Source organism: Schistocerca gregaria, chromosome 2 (assembly GCF_023897955.1).
Source record: "Schistocerca gregaria isolate iqSchGreg1 chromosome 2, iqSchGreg1.2, whole genome shotgun sequence".
In the NCBI taxonomy this organism is placed as follows: Eukaryota; Metazoa; Arthropoda; class Insecta; order Orthoptera; family Acrididae; genus Schistocerca; species Schistocerca gregaria.
The window spans coordinates 399,174,700-399,199,733 of NC_064921.1; the positions used below are offsets into that span (position 1 = coordinate 399,174,700).

The 25,034-nt window shown below is 38.0% G+C and overlaps 1 protein-coding gene across 2 annotated transcripts in view; it reads right to left on the minus strand.

Annotated features, from left to right (window-relative positions):
• LOC126322385 (intraflagellar transport protein 80 homolog) overlaps positions 1 to 25,034 on the minus strand; it is a 421,167-nt gene that overhangs the window by 93,146 nt on the left and 302,987 nt on the right. For both annotated transcript variants that reach the window (XR_007558988.1, XM_049994301.1), the window contains exon 14: positions 5,774 to 5,913. Coding sequence is in view for 1 of the 2 variants with exons in the window: in XM_049994301.1 (XP_049850258.1) it covers positions 5,774 to 5,913 (140 nt within the window). In the remaining variant the exon portion in view is untranslated. The remainder of the gene's footprint in view (positions 1 to 5,773; positions 5,914 to 25,034) is intronic.

Consider the following 25,034-nt stretch of genomic DNA (forward strand, 5'->3'; position numbering starts at 1 on the left):
AGTCATTTCTGAAAGTATTTGTATGGAGTGTAGCCATGTATTGAAGTGAAACATGGACAATAAATAGTTTGGACAAGAAGAGAATATAAGCTTTCGAAATGTGGTGCTACAGAAGAATGCTGAAGATTAGATGGGTAGATCACATAACTAATGAGGAAGTATTCAATAGGATTGGGGAGAAGAAAAGTTTGTGGCACAACTAGACCAGAAGAAGAGATCGGTTGGTAGGACATGTTCTGAGGCATCAAGGGATCACCAATTTAGTATTGGAGGGCAGTGCAGAGGGTAAAAATCGTAGAGGGAGACCAAGAGATGAATACACTAAGCAGATTCAGAAGGATGTAGGTTGCACTAGGTACTGGGAGATGAAGAAGCTTGCACAGGATAGAGTAGCATGGAGAGCTGCATCAAACCAGTCTCAAGACTGAAGACCACAACAACAACAGGGTAGCTTCCCCACATTATTACCTCAAAAGAAACACATGCAATTCTGTACTACACAGGCCTGACCATGCCATTAGAAATAATGCATGAGGGTAAATCAATAAATGGAACAGAACATTCAAGTTTCTTAGGTGTTCATATTGATAAGAACCTGAACTGGAAGTTACATGTTTCATATCTTAAACCTGTTCTCTGCAAAACTTTTGTATTACAGGTGATATCACACCATGGGTATGAAACTGACAAAACTTTGATTTACTTTTTCCTGTTTTCATTCACTAACATTTTATTGCATCATATTCTGGGGTAAGTGTTAGTTGTAAAGAAGCAAGTAATAAGGACAATACGTGGGGTCTACTAAAGAACCTCTTGTAGGCAGTTCTTTAAGCAATTGGGATACTGTCAACATCCCCAAAGTACATTTTCTCCCTTATGAAGTTAATTGACAACAATCAATAACAGTTTTAAAATGAGCATTCATATGTACTAGAAGGAGAAACAACTGCCACTACACATCACGCATCCTTTAATGTGGCACAGAAAGGAATTAGGTATTTAGCCATAAAATCTTTGACCATCTACGTAGTGATGTAAAGAACTTAATACATAACATAGTCAGCTTCAAACATAAAATGAAACCACATATGCTTGACAGCTGTTTCAACTCCACAGAAGAAATTCTGAGTGTTTATTACATTGTGTGTGTGTGTGTGTGTGTGTGTGTGTGTGTGTGTGTGTGTGTGAAAATGTGACTCATGCTGTTTCATATCAGTAGGTCATGATTATTATCAATGGAACATGTAAATAACTAAGTTATAAATAAGAAAAATAATAATAGAGAAAATGTCTAAGCAAAGGGGGCAGCATTATACGTAGTGATGGTTTCACATACATCAATAACTTGGGAAAAAAATTAAGTGTATCCATCAGTTGTTTGTGCAAATTAATTTCATGGACCAATGAAAACTGTGTTGGTTGCCTACTGACAAGACTAATGTCAGAACACAGATCAGGCATAAGAGTTATGGTTATTTCATACTCCCTTCATAAATAAAATCCAGGCACAACAAAAGTAGCCATTTATATTAATTTTTGTTATGATAAAAATTTAAAGCAAAACATTCTCATGATATCTTACTTGTTAACCTCAAATTCTATGGTGTACAAACTCTGCAATGGCAGTGATTATGTTTTATTTAAAAAATAGGAAACAGTTTGTCTATGTGAGAAAAAGGCATTCACAATTGCAAGAAGTTAAAATGGAGGTCACACAAGGTTCTATCATTGTGCCATTCTTTTTTACAATTACAGCCAACGATTTACCCACTGTGTTCCCAACTTTGTTATTTGTTGTGCTGATGACACAGCTTTGCTAGCTCAACATGAGAACACATTAGTTCTGAAAGATGGCATGGAAGCAGCACTAAATTGTTTCTCATGAAATACTCTGTTTTGTAGCCCCAGTAAAAATGAGCAAATTATGCTAGGATTGTCAAAAGAGGAGGAGATGTAGGCAGTTAAAATTCTAGGAATTCACATAGACTCTAAGTTAACTGCAGAAAAACACATCAACCAATGTTGTTGTTGTGGTCTTCAGTCCAGAGAATGGTTTGATGCAGCTCTCCATGCTACTCTGTGCAAGCCACTTCATCTCCAGGTAACTACTGTAACCTAGATTCTTCTGAAGCTGTTTAGTGTTTTCAGCTCTTGGTCTCCCGCTATGATTTTTACCCCCCACGCATCCCTCCAATACTAAATTGGTGATCCCTTGATGTGTCCTACCAAACAATCCCTTCTTCTAGTCAAGTTGTGCCACAAATTTGTCTTCACCCCAGTTCTATTTAGTACCTCCTCATTAGTTAAGTGATCTACCCATCTAATCTTCAGCATTCTTCTGTAGCATCACATTTCAAAAGCTTCTATTCCTTTCCTGTCTAAACTATTTATTGTGCATGTGTCACTTCCATACATGGCTATGGTTCATACAAATACTTTCAGAAAAGACTTCCTTACACTTAAAATCTATAATCAATGTTAATAGTCAGTCTACATTTTATATCCTTCCTACTTCAACAGTCATCAGTTATTTTGCTTCCCAAATAGCAAAACTCATTTACTACTTTAAGTGTCTCGTTTCCTAATCTGATTCCCTCAGCATCACCTGATTTAATTTGACTAAAGTCCATTATCCTCATTTTGCATTTGTTGATGTTCATCTTATATCCTTCTTTCAAGACACTGTCCATTCCATTCAACTGCTCTTCCAGTTCCTTTGCTGTCTCTGACAGAATTACAATGTCATCAGCAAACCTCAAAATTTTTATTTCTTCTCCGTGGATTTTAATTTCTACTCCATATTTTTCTTTTGTTTCCTTTACTCCTTGCTCAGTATACAGACTGAATAACTGTCTCACTCCCTTCCCAACCAATTCTTCCCTTTAGTGCTCCTTGACTCTTATAACTACCATCTGGTTTCTGTACAAATTGTAAATAGCCTTTCGCTCCCTGTATTTTACCCCTGCCACCTTCAGAATTTGAAAGAGACTCTTATAACTACCATCTGGTTTCTGTACAAATTGTAAATAGCCTTTTGCTCCCTGTATTTTACCCCTGCCACCTTCAGAATTTGAAAGAGACTATTCCAATTAACACCGGCAAAAGCTTTCTCTAAGTCTACAAATGCTAGAAATGTAAGTTTGCCTTTCCTTAACCTATTTTCTAAGATAAGTCGTAGAATCAGTGTTGCCTCACATGTTCCAACATTTCTACAGAATGCAAACTGATCTTCCCCAAGGTCGGTTTCTACCAGTTTTTCCATTCATCTGTAAAGAGTTTGTATTAGTATTTTGAAACCATGACTTATTAAACTGACAGTTCAGTAATTTTCACATCTGCCAACACCTGCTTTCTTTGGGATTGGAGTTATTATATTCTTCTTGAAGTCCTAGGTTATTTTGCCTGTCTTACACATCTTGCTCACCAGATGGAAGAGTTTTGTCATGGCTGGAAGGCTATCAGTTGTTCTAATAGAATGTTGTCTACTCTCAGGCCTTGTTTCAATTTAGGTCTTTCAGTGCTCTGTCAAATTCTTCATCATTAGCCAACTCAACCATTAAATGAAGTGGTCTCTTCAAGTCATGGATTCAGATAGGCTTTCAGCAGTCCTCTCCAAGTGGAACAGTCTTGGGCAGTTCTCTGCCAGGTGCTAACAGCGATCTTCTTGATATCTTTGTCCCATCTGTCCAGTGGTCTTCCTCTCAGCCCCTGATGCTCTCTCGGACTCCACTCCAAGTAGTAGCATCGTCCATCTACTACCTTTTCTTCTTGCGACGTGGCTAGCCCATGGCCAATTCAAGGAGCTTATTGTCTCTACGATGTCCTTAATCTTCATCACATACGAGATGTCATCTGCCCTTTTCCAATCCTTTCTTGTATAGCCCAGCATTGATCTTTCCATGTCTCTCTGTGCTGTCCTAAGATTCTCTTTTGTAAATGAGTTCAGTGTCCATGACTTGCAACCATAGGTCAGCACAGGAAGAATGCATTGATCAAACATTGTTTTCTACAGAGTTACTGGTATTTTTGATCTGAATACTGTTGAATTCTTCCCAAATGCTTACCATCAAGTAGTAGATTTCTGGCCTTACATCTCCCTTCGTATTTATAATCTGGCCAAGGTAGATATATTCATTGACCTCTTCTAATGGACTGTCCTTGACTTTCACATTTCCAGCTGGTACACATTGTTTGGATATCACTTTTGTTTTGGAAAGGTTCATGTTCAAGCCAAACAACTGACATTACAATGCAAGATTTGCAACTAAGTTTTGGAGCTCTGCGAAGTCATTGGCCAGTAAGGCAATATCATCAGCAAATCTCAAGTTGGTAAGCCTTCTTCCATTAATTCTAATTGCCTTACCTTACCAGCTCAGCTCTGACATAGCCATTTCCTGTACAGCCGAGAATAGTTTTGGGGAGTTGGAGTCTGCTTGATGCCCTTCATGATGTGGAATTCTTGAGTTGATTCGCCGATATTAACATAAGCTGAAGAAGTTTCATAGATATTGATGAGCACTTCAATGTATGCTGCTCCCACTCCTTGCTCACTCAAAGCTTGGAGGACAGCTATATTGCTAATGGAGTCAAACACCTTTCCAAAATCAACAAAGGCAATGCAGACAGGCTGTTGGTATTCATTTGCTCTGCTTATCACTTCACTAATGGTCAGAATGTGGTCAATAGTGCTAACATTCTTCATGTGGTATCATATCTCCCATTTCATCTTCATCTATATCCTCTTCCATTTCCATAATATTGCCCTCAAGTGTGTCGTCCTTGAATAGACCCTCTATATACTCTTTCCACTTTTCTGCTTTCCATTCTTTGCTTAGGACTGGTTTTCCATCAGAGGTCGTGATACTCATACAGGTGGTTCTATTTTCTCCAAATCAACCATGCCTGTACAAAATTATCTCGAGGTACTTATTTAAAGAAGAAACTGAGAGGCTTTATAACGAAAGAATGTTTAAGAGTTATTTGGACTCTTTCAGTCACATATAATGTATAGACTGCTGATAGGGAGACTTTCTCCTCACATCAGTGAAATTCTAAAAATTCAAAAGAACATGGTAAAGGCAACAAGCAATGCTGGCAGATCAGAGCATGTTCAGCTACTATTCATATAGCTCAAAATATTAAGTCATTAACCTCTATATACACGTCTCATCACTGTATGTGAAAAAACAATACAGCAGATTTCAAAATGAGGGAAAACATACACCATTATAACACTAGATGCAAAACAAAATTAGATATACCTAGGCACAGGCTGGCAAAAATGGAGAATTCCCATCCAATCAATAACTTAAGAATATTTCATAAACTTCAATTTTCTGTTTGGTCAGTCCACATAACTAGCTTCAGAGGCAAAGTATTAAAATGGCTACTTACTAATCCTGTTTATGATATACTGGAACTTAAGAATATAAAATCAACTGATATTAATTTTTAAGTTTTTATTATGCGACATGGCTGAGTGAATTTATTAATTATTTTATTGTTACTCCTGTCATTTCTAGTTCTATTTGGAATATGTAAAGCTAATTTAGTTTTTAAGGTACTATTGAAGGAAAATGTAGCATGCTATCAATGTAAAATGCCTATTCCACCACAGGTGGTCAATGGTAAATAAAGGATCTTAATTATTCATTGTATGTAAGTTCTTATTAATTATATATTATAGTTTTTTGTGTAAGATGTAACATTACCATATTTTACACCCATTAATATTTTGATTCTAACAGGTATCACAATTATACACATAATATACCTTGTCCAATTATAAAAATCAATATTCATCATAATAGCTCTGTATATCAGTCCATTTTGCAGTAGCGTATTTTCGGCATCTTGTGTACTTCCAGCAAGCAGTGACACTTCAGCTACTTTAGCAGCTGCAACTGGGATTTCCTGAAAAAGAAATATAATTTTCTAAGTAGCCTCAAAGGGGTGAATTTTGAAGTTATATTATCCAAGTATAGCACAAAGAGAAATACGTGAAAATAACAAATGGAAACATCAAAGTTGATCCAAATATTACTGCAATTCTCATATTTCATAAAACACTTTATTCATTCATCAATATCTATTTTTTCTTTTCAATATACTTCCAATGGTAAATAATACTTTTGTATCAGTATTTTTTCCAATCTCTGGAACACTTTAGGGATACAATTTTAAGAATATGATTTAGCTCCTTGAGTGGTCTTGCCATTATCTCTCCAATAGAATCTTCATCATCATAATCAACTTAGAATCGGTCACATGGGTGATTAAATTTGGAAATTTTATATAAAATGTTGCCAGACAGCCAACTTAAACCCCTCATATACGACTAAAATAAATGGTACGAAGGAGACTCTTTATATATAATTTCCACATCTCATCAAGATAGGAAAAATGTCATACTTTCATGGTTCTTTTCAGCTTTAGTAGTATTAGGAAATCACAGGTGGTCATGTCAGTTGTTTTATGATTTTGTTTTTAGCCAAAATTTCATGATTTAGTATCAAATTGTGGTGCAACTACCACGAATTGTTCTGTCACTAATGGGGAAATTTTCTTCAGATTACTTCATGAAAATGGTGTAGAACTTCCAGGTGGTACCCCTTATTAACCATGCAATCAAATGTTAATGAACAGAACCCTTACTTTTGATCAAAGTTTATGAGTTTATCCCAGTTTTTAAAGTATGGCACATGGAACCACCAAAAGCTGTTGTGATATTTACTGTAATGACAGATTTCAAGCTCTTGCAGGTCACCACCAGATGATTGCTTAACCTCCACATATTGCAACAAGCAGATATTTCAGAATTATGAGGTCTATTCAAAAAATTCTGTAACTTTGTCTACAGAATTTTTCTATGCTTATCTTTTACTTATTGTGCATGGTCTCCTTTGAAATACTCTCCTCACAACTGGTACACTGCTCCCAACATCGTTCCCACTTCCGGAAGCAGTATTGGTACACCTCCTGGTGGAGTGTGTGAAGCATCTTCTGAAAATTTTCTTTCATCTCATCTATCATTGTAAACCTTTGTCCTTCCAATGGGGTTTTCAGCTTTGAAAATCAAGTCCGCAGGAGCCAGGTCTCAAGAGTACAGAGGATGAGACAGCACAGTGATTTTGTTCTTTGTGCAATGGTCACACACCAACAGGGATGAATGTACAGTTGCGTTATTATGATGCAAGAGCCACGAATTGTGTCACACCACATTTCAGGCTGCTTCCTTCTCACATTTTCTCGCAGGCATTGCAACGCAACCCGATAGTACCATTGATTAACAGTTTTTCCCTGTCACACAAATTCATGATAAACTGAACCTTCAGTCACAGCAAACTATCAGCAGGGCTCTGACATCTGATATGACCTGACAAGCTTGTTTTGGTCACGGAGAACCTTTCCTGACCTACTGTTAAGAGTGAACCCTGGTCTCAACATCATAACTGTAGACACACATCTCAACATCAGTTATGACTATGTTAAGTAACATCTCATTCTCATTTGTGTGATCCAAAAGGTCTTCACAGACTGCAAGGCGCAGGTCTTTCTGGTCTTGACTCATGAGCCATGGGAGAAACCTGGCAGCAAAACAATGCATTCCAAGATGCTGTATTAGGATTTCATGATATGATCCAACTGAAATGTTACATTCTTCTGCAATCTTTGAGACAGTCAGTCTTTGATTGGTATGCACAATTTTGTTGATGTTTCTGACATGAGTACAATTGGTAGTCATCGGAGGGCGTTCTGAATGAGCGTCATCTGTAACTCCCATCTAGCCATTTTTAAAGATGTGACCCATTCGTAGTACTGAGTACGGCTTAGCACTCAGCACCGTAGGCTTCTTGCATCATTTGATGTGCCTCTGTAACAGTTTTCTTAAGTTTCATGCAAAATTTAACACAGGTACATTGCTTCTCTAACTCATGTCATCTTGAAATTCGCAGACTGTGTGGTACAGTGTTCTACACAATAAAGCACAATAACTAACACCCATACAACAATGAAATGTCCAGCAGCTACACGCAGGCATATGCAGGGATGCCAACTGCATTTTGCTCTAAAAATTATGAACAGTCTGGAATTTTTTGAACATGTCTTATATATTACCCTGACCAGCATGAGTAGGTTGGTATGACCACCTGTTTGGCAACCAATGGTGTTACTGAAGTAAAGGATATAATTTCAGCATTATGACATGTTGACTACCTGAGGACATGACAGGCCAGGGCATTTGTAAATAGTGCCCACCCAGAAAGTAAAGGACTCAAGTTAATTTCCATTCTACACCTACATCAATACTCTGCAAATTACACTTTCACTGATCAAATATTAAATGCTCTGAATAACCAGACATCACCCATTGGTATTTTTTGTGATCTCTCAAAGGCCTTTGACTGTGTAAATCATGGAATTCTTTTAGATAATCTAAATCATTATGGTTTGAGGGGGGCAGTGCACAAATGGTTTAATTTATACTTAACTGGAGAATGCAGAAAGTTGAAATAAGTGGTTCATGTAATGTTAATACAACAGCTGATTCCTCAAACTGGGGGGCTATCAAGCACGGGGTCCCACAGGGTTCGGTCTTAGGTCCTTTACTGTTCTTGATATACATTAATGACTTACCATTCCATATTGATGAATATGCAAAGTTAGTTCTTTTTGCTGATGATACAAGTAAAGTAATAACATCCAAAAACCAAGAACTAAGTGATGTAATTGTAAATGATGTTTTTCACAAAATTATTAAGTGGTTCTCAGCAAATGGACTCTCTTTAAATTTTGATAAAACACAGTATATACAGTTCCGTACAGTAAATGGCACAACTCCAGTAATAAATATAGACTTTGAACAGAAGTCTGTAGCTAAGGTAGAATTTTCAAAAATTTTAGGTGTGTCCATTGATGAGAGGTTAAACTGGAAGCAACACATTGATGGTCTGCTGAAACGTCTGAGTTCGGCTACGTATGCTATTAGGGTTATTGCAAATTTTGGTGATAAGAATCTCAGTAAATTAGCTTACTATGCCTACTTTCATTCACTGCTTTCGTATGGTATCATATTCTGGGGTAATTCATCGTTGAGTAGAAAAGTATTCATTGCTCAAAAATGTGTAATCTGAATAATTGCTGGAGCCCACCCACGGTCATCTTGCAGACATCTATTTAAGGATCTAGGGATCCTCACAGTAACCTCACAGTATATATATTCACTTATGAAATTTGTTGTTAATAATCCAGCCCAGTTCAAAAGTAATAGCAGTGTGCATAGCTATAACAGCAGGAGAAAGGATGATCTTCACTATGCAGGGTTAAATCTAACTTTGGCACAGAAGGGGGTAAATTATGCTGCCATAAAAGTCTTCGGTCACCTACCAAACAGCATCAAAAGCCTGACAGATAGTCAACCAACATTTAAAAATAAATTAAAAGAATTTCTAGATGACAACTCCTTCTACTCATTGGCTGAATTTTTAGATATAAATTAAGGGAGGGAAAAAAACTAACTTAAGCATTAGTGTCATGTAATATTTTGTGTAATGTAATATCTTGTACAGACATCTTTCATTAACCTGACACGTTCCACATCATTACGAAGTATGGAACATGGAACAAGTATTAATCTAATCTAATCTAATCTAATCTACTGTGAAATGTATAGCAAAGGTTACTCCCAATTGTGTCGGTTATTATGGTTTCTTCCCATTCCATTCACATATGGAGTGTGGGAAGAATTATTGTTAAACTCCTCTATGCATGATGTAAAACAGTCCATTCTTAGCCCCATTGGCAGCCCTGTGCCAGGTGAGTCAAGTCAGTATTGCACTGTTTTAAAGATAAGTTATTTAGACTCTAATAACAATTTAGCACAGATTACTCATAAATACATTTATTGGTGTTTTATAAGCTTACTTTTAAATGATTTACTTTTCTTGATGTATTACAACAGCAAAAATGAAAAGATCTTTAAGTTGGCTTGTAGTTATGTTTTTGTCTACATTTTGGTGCAGTAACTGTAGACATTCTTCTTTAATATTCTTTTTTCTTTCAGCAATTTAAGTAGAACATATCCCTTCATTATTCAGTTCATATTTTCATAACATAGTATAAATTTTAAGCTGCCTAATTCAAGAACTTTGCAGAAGTAGTTTGTTTACAAGCAGTTGCATATAGGCCAAATTTTTGTAAACGTGTTTTCTTGTTTACCAGTAATATAGCTGACTTAACTTATTAAAGTATTATTTGACCATGAATAAAAAGTACCCAACTTGCTATACAATTGTTATTTCAGATATAATGTGATGGATGCTATATCTTTTTTTTCCATTGAGATGACTTTAGTGGTGTGGGAATTCGGTAAGTAAATCAGGCACATCAGTGGTTTTGTAGAATATGCAGTACAGATAGGAAGAAAGTGGAACAAGATGTGAAACTGCTGCCCTTCTGGTTGAATTAGTTGTGGTTAGGAAAGATCTGGAAAGGTTAAGGAGGCACAATGGTAAAGAGAGGTGGAAAGTGACACTGACTAACAGAAGAGACAGGCTTAGAACTTCATTTGAAAGCTTTGTGGTGAATTTGAAAAATGTTTCCCTGTTGTTTCAGTTATTTAGAAACTGAGGAGCCTGAGGTAGATGTTGTTATAGACAGGGCACAACATTAAGCAATAAATTGGAAAGTAAGAATGTAGGGAAGTCGGTAAAGAGAAAGTAAGTTTCGCCGTTGTTAGAGGTGTAGGCCAATGTTTGCAAAACGAACTAGGATTGGAATACCATGTCACCACCATTTTTAAACCTAGTACTGGACTGGGCAAGGTGGCAAGAGGATTTAGGATCACTTTGTAAGGATGATGAATTAGACTCATCAATCCAGGTGACACAATATGTCTCTCTAAACATCATGTATACTCTGGTATATGTGTATGGTATGTATGTGTGAGTTGCATTCATGTGAGCGTGTGTTTGTCATTTAATTTTGATGACGGCCTTACCGGCTGAGAGCTATATCTGTGACAGTTTTTTTGTTGCACCTGTCTGCAACTCAGCATCTCTGCTATATGGTGAGTAGCAACTTTCCTTTTCACAATATTGTTACATTCCATCTTGGATTTTCCACTGTCTGATGCAGTGGTATAGATGCCTTAATTGTTGCAGGATTTAGTTTAGCATTTCAGTTCTGTAGAGCAGAAATGGAGAAAGGAGGAGTTGTCAAAAAAAAAAAAAAAAAAAAAAAAAAAAAAAAAAAAAAAAAAATTAGTGAACATCTGTAAATGTTGGCAAGAGCAACATATGGAAGCCTGTGCAACAGAACCAGAGTTTTCTAATACATACTTCCTAATAGAAAGGGCATACCAAACACCTGCAGATAATTTTAATGTGTTCATAAAGCACCTTGAAGTTTATTCCCTATTTAACATATTTAAAAAGGTGTTGATTTCAATGTTACGGTAAATTTTCTTAAAAACTCTTCCAGTAAGAATTAATTGCACTTACTAACCTTATAATACAATTTAGTTACCTCTTCCCAACTACTCAAAGGCTTCTCGGATGACAACATGTAATTTCTTTTCTTGAATGTTAAGCTGTTCAGGATACAAAATCTCCTAAATTGAGTTCAATAAGCCAAAAATGGATTGTTTTAGGAAACTCTTCAAAGAAATGAACTGGAGTGTTGTATCCAGTACTGATGGCAGTCTTAGGGTATCTCACCTGTTTCATACATCTTGTTTATCAGATGGTAGAGTTTTGTCAGGACTGGCTCTCCCAAGGCCGTCAGTAGTTCCAATGGAATGTTGTCTACTCAGGGGGCCTTGTTTCAGCTCAGGTCTTTCAGTGCTCTGTCAAACTCTTCACGCAGTATCGTATCTCCCATTTCATCTTCATCTACATCCTCTTCCATTTCCATAATATTGTCCTCAAGTACCTCGCACTTGTATAGACCCTCTATATACTCCTTCCACCTTTCTGCTTTCCCCTCTTTGTTTAGAACTGGGTTTCCATCTGAGCTCTTCATATTCATACAAGTAGCTCTCTTTTCTCCAAAGGTCTCTTTAATTTTCCTGTAGGCTGTATCTATCTTACCCCTAGTGAGATAAGCCTCTATATCCTTACATTTGTCCTATAGCCATGCCTGCTTAGCCATTTTGCACATCCTATCGATCTCATTTTTGAGACGTTTGTATTCCTTTTTGCCTGCTTCATTTACTGCATTTTTATATTTTCTCCTTTCATCAATTAAATTCATTATTTCTTCTGTTACCCAAGGATTTCTAATAGCCCTCGTCTTTTTACCTACTTGATCCTCCGCTGCCTTCACTACTTCGTCCCTCAGAGCTACCCATTCATCTTCTACTGTATTTCTTTCCCCCATTCCTGTCAATTGTTCCCTTATGCTGTCCCTGAAACTCTGTACAACCTCTGGTTCTTTCAGTTTTAATCTACAGTTCATAACCAATAGATTGAGGTCAGAGTCCACATCTGCCCCTGGAAATATCCTACAATTTAAAACCTGGTTCCTAAATCTCTGTCTTACCATTATATAATCTATCTGATACCTTTTAGTATCTCCAGGGTTCTTCCATGTATACAACCTTTTTTTATGATTCTTGAACCAAGTGTTAGCTATGTGCAAAATTCTAACAGACGGCTTCCCCTTTCATTTCTTAGCCCCAATCCATATTCACCTACTATGTTTCCTTCTCTCCCTTTTCCTAGTGTCAAATTCCAGTCACCCATGACTATTAAATTTTCGTCTCCCTTCACTACCTGAATAATTTCTTTTATCTCATCATACATTTGTTCAATTTCTTCGTCATCTGCAGAGCTAGTTGGCATATAAACTTGTACTACTGTAATAGGCATGGGCTTCGTGTCTATATTGTCCACTATAATACGTTCACTATGCTGTTTGTAGAAGCTTACCCGCACTCCTATTTTTTTATTCATGATTAAACCTACTCCTGCATTACCCCTATTTGATTTTGTATTTATAACCCTGTATTCACCTGACCAGAAGTCTTGTTCCTCCTACTACTGACCTTCACTAATTCACACTATATCTATATATATATATATATAGGAATATATCATTCACATTTGCTTGATTCGACAATACTTGTCTTACCATTTCTATTAGTGTCAAATGGTGTTTACATGTCAATGGCACGTTAGATGGATATGCCATATTCGCCAAATATTTACAATTTTCATGATATACGAGAGAGAATTGTCAGAGCATGTGTTTGATAAGTGCCAGAGTGATAAGGAATACCACTCAATCCCTGATAAGAAGATTGCAGCACGGTACTGATACCAATTGTCATCATTTCGAATAGCTTCTGTAAATGGACGTTCATACCACCTTTTTGACCTTTGTTGGCCCTCGAAGACCTTGTGGGTACTCATCATTGGATTCAAATTGATAGCTGCTATCAGAAAATAAGTACCAAACTATGGCATCCCATTTAAAATAACAAAGTTGACCTTCATATTTATGAAGTGACCCCATCTAGCAACAAAAAACCAATGTCATATTATGGCCCCCATTGTCCTGCAAATTTTTCAGCTGCTATCATATTTTCAGAGATATTCTAGGTGGCAATAGTTAGTGACTCACCCTGTATATTATAAACATTATGTCGATGATATCTTGTTACTCTTAAAGGGTGACGAGAATGAGGTTATCACATTTGCTCAAGCCATAGGCAGCATCCACCAAAAAATAGCTTTTACTACAGCAGTAGAAGAAGCTAGCTCAATTAACTATTTAGACCTTACTATTAAGAAAGTTGATAACAGACATAAACTTTTGATTTTCGGAAAAGCCTACATTTACAGATACTGTTACTGATGCCAAATCATGCCATCCGCCATGATATAAAAGGGCCTTTTTCACCTCAATGATCCACTAACTGTTCTGATTACCATGAAATATGCCAAGAACTTAGTATCTTAATGCAAATTGCAGTAGCCAACGATTATTCTGAAAATGATGTTATGTGCCCATACAATATGATAAAAAACAGAATATAAATAGTATGCAGACCAATAATTAACCAGAAAAAAAGAAGTAATAAAGAAAAACTGAAAACTATTCCAATGAAATTTTATGGAAAAATTTCCCATCAAATAGAAAAGTGTTTCAGGAAATCTAAGGTTAGATGTGGTTTTCAAGTTAACAAAACTTTTAAACTCCATGTAAACATAATTTGAGTAATAATTCTGATAACTTTGATCATTCTGGGGTTTACCAGGTCATTTGTAGTAGTTGTGGCAAATTTTATATCAGTCAATCTGGACATTCTTTTAAAGTAAGATTCAAGGAGCATTTAAAGGCACATAACAAAACTGCATTGTAAGTGGATTTAGCAGAAACTGACCACTCTATAGGGAATACTGAGAATTGTGTGTGTGTTCTACACAGGGCAGAGAAGAGTTGTATTCTTGATTTGTTGGAGGAGTTGGAGATTTACAAAGACAAAAAACAAAGGCACTCAAAGGCAAAGTGATTTTGTGTCCAACGCCAACTTTGCTTTGTTTGATAACATACTACAATAACCACTTAATGCCCCACTTATTTATATCTAGCCTTGTTGCTGATTTATGTCAAGAACAATATGAATTTGCTTTACTTCCATACATTCGTCACTCTAATCCTGTAACTGATTATACCCTATCTATTCATGGAGTGTATGGCCAGACTATATAATTTTATTTATTGACTTTTTGGATGTTGCATAAACCTATTCTGTGGGAGACATATCACGATGTACAAAAAAACCTCTAGTGGTTACATTCTTACGATCATGGTGCACCTATGGAACATCCTGGCAGCTGACCCAACAGAGGGAGCTGATCACCAATCTGTCTTTTCTTCTGTACAGTTATTTTGTCATATAGACATTTTATCTTTCATGGGTAATATATAGGTTGCTATAGGCAGTGTATTATGTAATTTTATTTTTGACTGTAAATTCACCATAAAAGTGTCACACCTATTATCTTTATATATTTCCTGTAAATAACTTTATATGGTTAACTGTAATCTTCTTTTGTTTTATCACAGTTAATTTCTATAATAATTATCAAAATTTAAAAGTCTGCTACTTGTATTTTACCTAATGTATTTTCATCACATTATGGTTCTTACATAAATGAAGAATGCATCTAAGTCTGCAGTAGTGGCATCTATGAAGCAAATAGGCAAACATATTTCTGATAGTTACTGCACTTCAGTATGTTTTGTACAGTAATGCCAGTTGCAAAATGACTGTGGGAATGACGTGGCCTATTTTACACCATATTTTAGTTCTACGTGACTATGCTTTGCTACGTGTATTTATATGTTTTGACAGTGGCATTATGGCTTTCTCACATTAGGAGATGGTGTAGAACAGGTATGTTTTATCTTATTTTATCTGTACATTTCCCAGTTTGTATGAGAGTATATCATGATATGAAATACTGTATTGCTTTGAAAGATAGACTGCCCACTAGTTGTATGTTTTTTATATTGTATTTCTGAAGATGGTCATTACTGACTGAAACCAGTCATTGTCGAAGGACTTTATATTGTGATCAAAGACTGGGATAAAAAAAACATTTGACAGAACATGTGTCCATCCAGTCATGAGTGACTAGGGGGCAGCTCATTACGTCCTGAAGAGTGACTATTTAAACCAACCCAGGAATCACTGTGGACAGTTCCCACCAATGAGAGCTGGCTGAGTCATGTGCCGAATGCTTGCAGTCGGTCAATTAAGCTCACATCAATGTGCCACCAGAAAAGACTGTTACACCAGAAATTTAGACTTCATAGTAGGTAACACTTCTTTGAGTACTAGTTTTTTTTTTTCCATTTTAGTTCCGATGCCTGGGAGTTAGCTGAAGCCTTCACTTCAGAATTTTATTTACATAGAACTGCTCAAGAGGTGGAGTTTATTTCTTAGTATCCCTATCATAACCACCTGCTTTTACATCTATGGGGCCTCTTCTCAATTAATAACAAAAAGTAGGATCTGTCAAGGTGCGAGTAATGTAGATTCACTGAGATAACCTGTATTGAGTTTTCTGGTAGATGAGAGGTACTTCCAGGCTTTCATGGAGGTCTGGTTCTGCATAAGCAACCTCTACATTGTGATACTGAGACTGGAGAGGAATGCTAGTCTGCGTATATTTAGGAGCCAATATGCTTTTCAATATATTATGTGTGGAGGCACTAGGGGGGGGGGGGGGGGGGGGGGAATAGCTGGATAAGATGAGGCATTTCATGCATCAGATTGAGGTGTGGATACATGACTTAGACAGGAATTGGGTAGTGCCCATCTGGGCTGGTGCTTTTGAAATCACATATGAGGCGTCATTTAAAAGATTACTGATAGCCAATTGAGAGTTTTATGGCAAGAAGGCTTGATTACGTAGGTAAGGAACTCATTCAGACAAGTGAGTGGAAAAAAAACATGGAAGTATTACTAGTGGAACATGAAGATTTCTTTACTCCTCCTGAAGCCATACCAGTCACTCCAGTGATACAACACAAAGTCCCAATTGGCAATGGATTGCCTGTATATCAAAAACTTTATTAGGTATACTATCACCATCAATGTGCGAAGGAGTTTATCAACCAGCAGTTACGAGATGGGATCACTCAATAAAGTACTAGTCTATTGCATTTACCAGTAGTGGTTGAACCGAAAAAGAGCACTGATGAAATAAACACCTATTAGTTTTGTTATGAAGAGATACCTGAATAAACATACAGTTATTGACACACACATTTATACAAACATTGGATAAGTTGAAACAATGCAGATATTTTACGACAACAGATCTACAGATTGACTGGCCTCAGATGGAAGTAGCACTACACGATTATCTGAAAACAGAGTTTCTGTTCCATCTCGCCAACATCAGTATTGGTGTATGCCATTTGAATTAAAGAAAGCACCAGTCACATTTCAGCATTTGTTAGATGGAACATCGTGAGTTTAAAACCATGATACAAGTAATCACACAGTTGGGTGTGTTTCAAGTCAGAGCATCCTTTGGAATTCACCTCAAGATAGTTGGACAAAGCTGAGGAAAATTACTCCCCCACAAAAATGGAGACGTTAACTCTAATTTACGGCATGACAGAGTTAAGGTGGCTACAAAGTTTGACACTGTGGGCACTTACACTTAGTAAATTAGATTTCAGCAATATGCATCATCTGAGTAAGACATATGATATTGCAGATGCCCTAAGCTGTAAAGCGCACACTGTACTGCATGTACATGTATTATCAGCAAAATGGCAAAAAAAGCACAACCAGTTTGTGTCCAAACTGCAGTTCAGTATTGATGATAGTCTGTTATCTAAGTAAACGATGTGGGACCATGAATAGTTGTACTGGCTGTTTTGTGAGCTGAAGTACTGAAGCAAACAAATGATTTTGGATTAGCAGGTCATGGAGATAATACAGAGACTGCTGGGTCACTGAAAATTACTATCTAATTACTTAGTCAGCTGACTGAAACAGCACCACAGGCTATGGTTAAACACTAATTATTGAAGATTTGAACCCAAGAAGCACTAATTATGGGTCAAGGGATCCAATTCCATGTCTGAGTTAGTGAAGCAATTATGTCCGTTAATGTGGATCCATAAACTGAGAACAAGTGCTTTGAATCCACAGACCAATTGCAAAATCTAACATGTGCATTGGACTATAGAGAAGATGCTGCCTATAACATGAAAACATGAAGATGCACAGGAGTGTGGGGCTCTTGGCATACAAGGTACTCCACGGTCAGAAGATGCTCTCACCTTTCCAGACGGTGAAATCATTGCGGTGAAATCATCGATTGAGAAGAGTATGTCAGCTGTGTAAGATTTTGTGAAAAGTTTCCAAGCAATATGGGATCAAATGGAGAAAGCCAACATGAAAGCACTAGAGTGGCAAGAAGGTACATATGCCAAAAGTCACACTGCTGTGGATAATGTTAATCTGCCTATATAGCTCATAAGGTAAGATAAAGAAATTCTTCACATGGTACCAGATGCCTTGTCATGTCATTAAGATGAACCTACTCATTAATATTAAACTGAAACTCCCTACTAACACCATGGTTGTGCAAGCTATATGAAGTTCCCTAGGTCATGGTTGGGGCACCACTCCTCAGGGCAAGCCCACAGGTGATGGCAAGCAATGGTTCCATCTGGGATGATGCGACTTGCACAGTAAAATATTTTGAAATAGAAGTTGTTTGGCTCTGTCTCTGCATTGTCTTTAGAGGGTGCTGTCAAACATATGCGTGTGCATTTTGTAAATAAAATAATAAATTGTTCTTGATGTATGTATCAGATTAAACAATGTTCAGTTGAATATACCTGCAGTACTCTAAATAATTACAGTTTGTAGTGTTCAATAACAATAGTTTACTCTGCTTATCAAACATAAATGCAGAATGATGATTAAAATCATCAGCAAAGTTAAGCAGATTTAAATAGCTTGAGCCTCCAATATAGTGTGTAATAAAATCACTATATAATTAAAATAATAGGTAACACAGCATGTCTCCACAGCTTAAAATTGTTCAAAGTTAGGATCAACACAAAAAATCCAACAGTCATATGATGGACTGATTATAAGTATTAATTTGTGCTGAAATGTACAGACTCCCTACAAAGAGTCAGAGTTCGATTCAGTATCAGATGACTCTAAGTATGAACAAGGTTAATGCAAAATATGCAAGCTCTGCCATACTACTGGAAGAATACACTGATAAGCCAAAACATTATGGCCAATGCCCAGTGCAATGTTGGATGCTGCCTAGTGGTATTGCAGGCATGTGATGCGATAGCAAAAATATGTAAGTAGAGCAGACATGGGCAGGCGATCACTCTAGCGAAGATATGGACTGCAAATGAGAAAATAGACTGAGATATGTGACTTTGACAAAAGGCAGATTGTTATTATAAAGAGCCTGTGAACGAGTATCTCGAAAATGGTGAAGCTGATGAATGTTCACATGCTACTGTCATGAGCATCAATGGAAAGAGGTAGCACGACAGTGAAACTACAACTAGGTCGTAAATGGTAGTAAGTCCACAGTAATTCAAAGAATGTGGGGTTCGGAGGCTTGTCGGCTCTGTAAAGTAGGACAGAGGGTGATCTGTGGCACCTCTGCTGAAGGAGCATAATGCTGGTATATGGACAATTGCTTTAGGACACACCATTTATTGCACACTGTTGAACATGAAGTGCCACAGCAGACCACTCATTCGTGTTCACATGTTGACCCAGTGACATTATCAGTGGGCACAGGAGCATTGGGATTCGACTGCTGATTACCAAAAACATATCGGTTCTATGGGTGAATCACAGTTTTGCTACACTATGTCAATGGTTGTCCCAAAAAATGTCATCATTTAGGTGAATGGTGGCTCAAAATGTGTGGTGTGCCAAGGAAGCATACTGGTGCGAGCAGTATCTACTATGGAAAACATTCTCCTGGGCTTGCATGGGACCTGTGGTAATAATCGAAGACATGCTGATAGCTGCGAACCACCTGTATCTATTCATGTTTGATGTCTTCCCTGACAGCAATGTCATCTTTCAGTAGTATAATTGTCCATGTCTCAGAGCCAGAATAACACTACAGTAGTTTGAGGTGCATTACAAGTAGATGTCTTGGCAACCAAATCTGCTTGATGTACACTATGTGATCAAAAGTATATGGACACCTCCAAAAACATACGTTTTTCATATTAGGTGCTTTGTGCTGCCACCTTCTGCCAGGTACTCCATATCAGCAACCTCTGTAGCCATTAGACTTTGTGAGACAGCAGAATGGGGTACTGTGCGGAACTCACGGACTTTGAACTGGGTCGGGTGACTGGGTGTCACATGTGTCATGCATCTGTATATGATATTTTCACACTCCTAAGCATCCATAGGTCCAGTGTTTCTGATGTGACAGTGAATTGGAAACATGAAGGGACATGTACAGCACAAAAGCGTACAGGCCAACCTTGTCTGTTGATTGCCAGATGCCACCGGCTATTGAAGAGGGTTGTAATGTGTAATAGGCAGTATCCAGACCAGCACACAGGAATTCCAAACTGCATCAGGATCCACTGCAAGTACTATAACAGTTAGGCATGAGGTGAGAAAACTTGGATTTCATGCTCTAGTGGTTGCACATAAGCCACGTATCACACCAGTAAATGCCAAACGACACCTCGCTTGGTGTAAGGAGCAAACATTAGGTGATTGGAAAGTGGAAAAACCTTGTGTGGAGTGACGAATCATGGTAAATAAAGTGGTGATCCGATGGCAGGGCGTGGGTGTGACGAATGCCTGGTGAATGTCATCTCTCAGTGTGTGTAGTGCCATCAGTAAAATTCAAAGGCGGTGGTGTTATGGTGTGGTCATGTTTTTCATGGAGGGGGCTTGTGCCCCTTGTTGTTTTGCATGGCACTATCACTGCACAGGCCTACATTGATGTTTTAAGCAACTTCTTGCTTCCCACTCTTGAAGAGCGGTTCAGGATGGCGATTGCATCTTTCAGCATGATCAAGCACCTGTTCATAATGCACGGCCTATAGTGGAGTGGTTACACGGCAGTAGCATACCTGTAATGGACTGGCCTCCACAGAGTCCTGACCTGACTCCTACAGAACATCTTTGAGATGTTTTGGAATGCTGACTTTGTGCCAGGCCTCACCAACCAATATTGATACCTCTCCTCAGTGCAGCACTCCCTGCAGAATGGGCTGCCATTCCCCAAGAAACTTTCCAGCACCTGATGTCTGCGAGAGTGGAAGCTGTCATCAAGGCTAAGGGTGGACCAACACCATATTGAATTCCACCATTACCGAAGGAGGCACCATGAACTTTTAAGTAATTTTTAGCTAGGTGTCTGGATACTTTTGATCACATAGTGTACCTCCAATGGAACCCATCTGGGTAACTAACAGGTGCCATCATTGTGTACACAAATCAGAGGTCATTACATGACCTGTACGTAGACTTCTAATGCCACATACCTCCATGTACCTACCAACAAACTGCCAGATCTGTGATAGGCAGAATAAGTGATGTATTTTATTCCAAAGGTGGACAAATAAGCTATTAGGCAGGTCAGCATAATGTTTTGGATCATCAGTATAAATTAGAATGCTCACCACTGCTGATTTTTCTTTAAGTCGCCACTCCGCTACTGCACAGAATATTTCTGTCTTATGACCAATATAAATAAAAACTTGCATGTTTTAAAAGCATGCAGCTTGATCACCACCAAGAACAGCGTAGGTCCTGCCTCTTCAAGTCTGTCCAAGCAAGTGTGAATGAACAATGTGCTGCTACATTTTTATAATTCAGTCCACCTTTCTGTGGAAATTCCAAGCATCTATAACATTTCATGACTCTGAGCAGTTAGCAGCCTTACTTACAGCTTTTTATGCATTATTTACAACTTTTTACACAACAGTTCAATTTTAAAACTAGATGTATCATCAGAAGCATTGGAAACGTCACACTTGATTCTACATCAAGTAGTTTGACCACAAATCAAAGTTGTATAAATACATATTTTAATTGCAATGATCATTTTCAGTCTTTTCTTTTTGTGCATTGAATAATTATTGTACACATGTGTGGCATCTCTTTCTTATAGTAAATTGCCTGCTGTTTCAGAATTCAAGCATATCTAACCATGAAACTTCCTGGCAGATTAAAACTGTGTGCCCGACCGAGACTCGAACTCGGGACCTTTGCCTTTCGCGGGCAAGTGCTCTACCATCTGAGCTACCGAAGTTTCATATCAGCGCACACTCCGCTGCAGAGTGAAAATCTCATTCTGGAAACATCCCCCAGGCTGTGGCTAAGCCATGTCTCCACAGTATCCTTTCTTTCAGGAGTGCTAGTTCTGCATGTTTCGCAGAAGAGCTTCTGTAAAGTTTGGAAGGTAGGAGACGGATACTGGCAGAAGTAAAGCTGTGAGTACCGGGCGTGAGTCGTGCTTCGGTAGCTCAGTTGGTAGAGCACTTGCCCGCGAAAGGCAAAGGTCCCGAGTTCGAGTCTCGGTCGGGCACACAGTTTTAATCTGCCAGGAAGTTTCATATCAGCGCACACTCCGCTGCAGAGTGAAAATCTCATTCTGGAAACATCCCCCAGGCTGTGGCTAAGCCATGTCTCCACAGTATCCTTTCTTTCAGGAGTGCTAGTTCTGCATGTTTCGCAGAAGAGCTTCTGTAAAGTTTGGAAGGTAGGAGACGGATACTGGCAGAAGTAAAGCTGTGAGTACCGGGCGTGAGTCGTGCTTCGGTAGCTCAGTTGGTAGAGCACTTGCCCGCGAAAGGCAAAGGTCCCGAGTTCGAGTCTCGGTCGGGCACACAGTTTTAATCTGCCAGGAAGTTTCATATCAGCGCACACTCCGCTGCAGAGTGAAAATCTCATTCTGGAAACATCCCCCAGGCTGTGGCTAAGCCATGTCTCCACAGTATCCTTTCTTTCAGGAGTGCTAGTTCTGCATGTTTCGCAGAAGAGCTTCTGTAAAGTTTGGAAGGTAGGAGACGGATACTGGCAGAAGTAAAGCTGTGAGTACCGGGCGTGAGTCGTGCTTCGGTAGCTCAGTTGGTAGAGCACTTGCCCGCGAAAGGCAAAGGTCCCGAGTTCGAGTCTCGGTCGGGCACACAGTTTTAATCTGCCAGGAAGTTTCATATCAGCGCACACTCCGCTGCAGAGTGAAAATCTCATTCTGGCATATCTAACCATATTTAATTTATTGGCAAATTGATACAAAATACTGAATAATTAATTAAGATTGACAATTAAACATACAATTCTTATAATATACTCAAACAACAGGAAATCCAGAATGGAATGTAACAATATTATGAAAAGGAAAGTTGCTACTCAGTTGCGACTCAGCATCTCTGCTATATGGTGAGTAGCAACTTTCCTTTTGAGTGACTCAGCATCTCCGCTACATGGTGAGTTGCCTTTTCATAATATTGTTACAATTCTTATAATATAAATATTATGAACATTTGCCAATACATCCTGATTATTTATATATTCAATCAAACATATATTACCTCAGTTGATGTGCATCAAAGTGTATTATAAACAGATGGGTCAATGTTTTTTGTGGGTATAAAATTATAATTGTTATCAATTATTTGCTGAAAATCTGTTACAGAAACCTACTTGATTTTGTATCTAATCAGACATATGACTTTCACAGCACATCTACCTCTTTTTACAATGGTACATCATGTTATTTTGTAAGTATTATTATTTTTCGTCGCACATGTGCAGACATAAACGATGCTCTATGGCTCTTTGTGAGCACTACTGGATGGACATGAAGTCATGTATGAGTGGCATGCTGAGTTTTGCAGTACTGCATGCTCCCAGTTTTACCACATGGGTCCACCATGATCCTCCTGTGTGCCATCAGTGCAGGGCCATCTGGCACTTGAACCATTGTCCACATAAACCAAAAAATGTGCACATTCAGAATCAGCCAATCCACTCTCTCTACAGTATATCTTTTCACTGTGGCCAGAAGAGGTGTTGTCATATTGGTGGTGCTGTATCACCTCTGCAGTTCAGAGAGGCGATTGTCCTGTAGATAAAACCATTATGCAGTGCAGTACAGTAACTGAATAAAACATGGGTGGAGAAGCAGGGAACAGCATCGCAATGACATAGAATACCTAACCATTACCAAATACAGAATGTGGTATACTGAATAACACCAAAAAATTGAGAGAATTAGCTGTTACACTGACTGGTCATGATAAAGGCTCTGCTGATACAATAAATCAAACCATAGATGTTATTTGGATATGACCAGATGCACTCAACACCTGATCAATTTCAGCAAGATCCTTGCATACTTTGACAGAGATCATGGCCAATGCTTGCATTGAAGTGACAGCACTGCTGGAAGCCCTTCACTGTGAAGTTCGGGGATATCTCACTCCAATGACTACCACCAGAACAGTTTCTTGCAGGGTTGAGACAGGAACAGGAAGATTCAAAAGTCACTTTGAAAGTAACTGCAAACTTGGAAGAGAGCTCAGGTCCTTTTTCTCATCATATCACCACTGTGGAGGTTAGTACAGAGTGTGCATGTCTCCATTTGATGGGCTGGGTACCCATAGCATGTACCAGTGGCTGGTATGAATGTAACACAGTACACCCATACTCAGTGATATGGAAATGTGTGTTATTCATCTCACAACATACAATTTTCAAATCATTTGATTTGATGTATAGGGGACATGCCAAGATTTACAATAAGAAACATTTTTTTACCATAGGTACAAACGTTTATACTATTTCATACACATTTGTGAAACACTGCTACTCAAACACATAATACAGTTTCCAGTGCACAAAAATAAAATGTAGAATTATGTTGTTCACATTGTGAAACTGCCCTTAATGAATTCTTCAATAGAGTAATGACACTTTTCCACGAGAAGAGTAAAGAGTAATGTTTTCAGTGAATCAAGATCCTAGTTAAATACTGTATTTTACTGTAAATTTTTAATCCCATACACGCTGCTGTTTAGGCATAGAGTTTTAAATGGTATATTGGGAGTTAAAATTCTCTCTATGGCAAATGCTGTAGTCGTGATCAAAATGGAAAGAGCTTATTGTATGCTGGTTTTTATAAGAGCATGCTGAAAACTAATGCCTTCAAATTTTTTAAGTGAAAACTCTTTAAGCTTTTCAAATAAAACAAATGTTATTAACACCAGCATCTTTTTCTACATGTCTACATATTTATTTCTCAACCTAGTCAAATGATGACAAGCACATTACCCCAATGAGAGACTAAACTGTTAATATTGTCACTGTACAATGTCTGACTTCACTAATGGAGTTACAACCTCCATGTCTGCTGGTACTGCTTCATCGCTATTGAGGTGAAGTCCTGGAAAGGCATGAAAATTGGATGCGGCCAAGTTGAGAATGCATAAAGAACAAAGGTGTAGACTATAATAACGTTTGTTTTACTTAAAAAGCT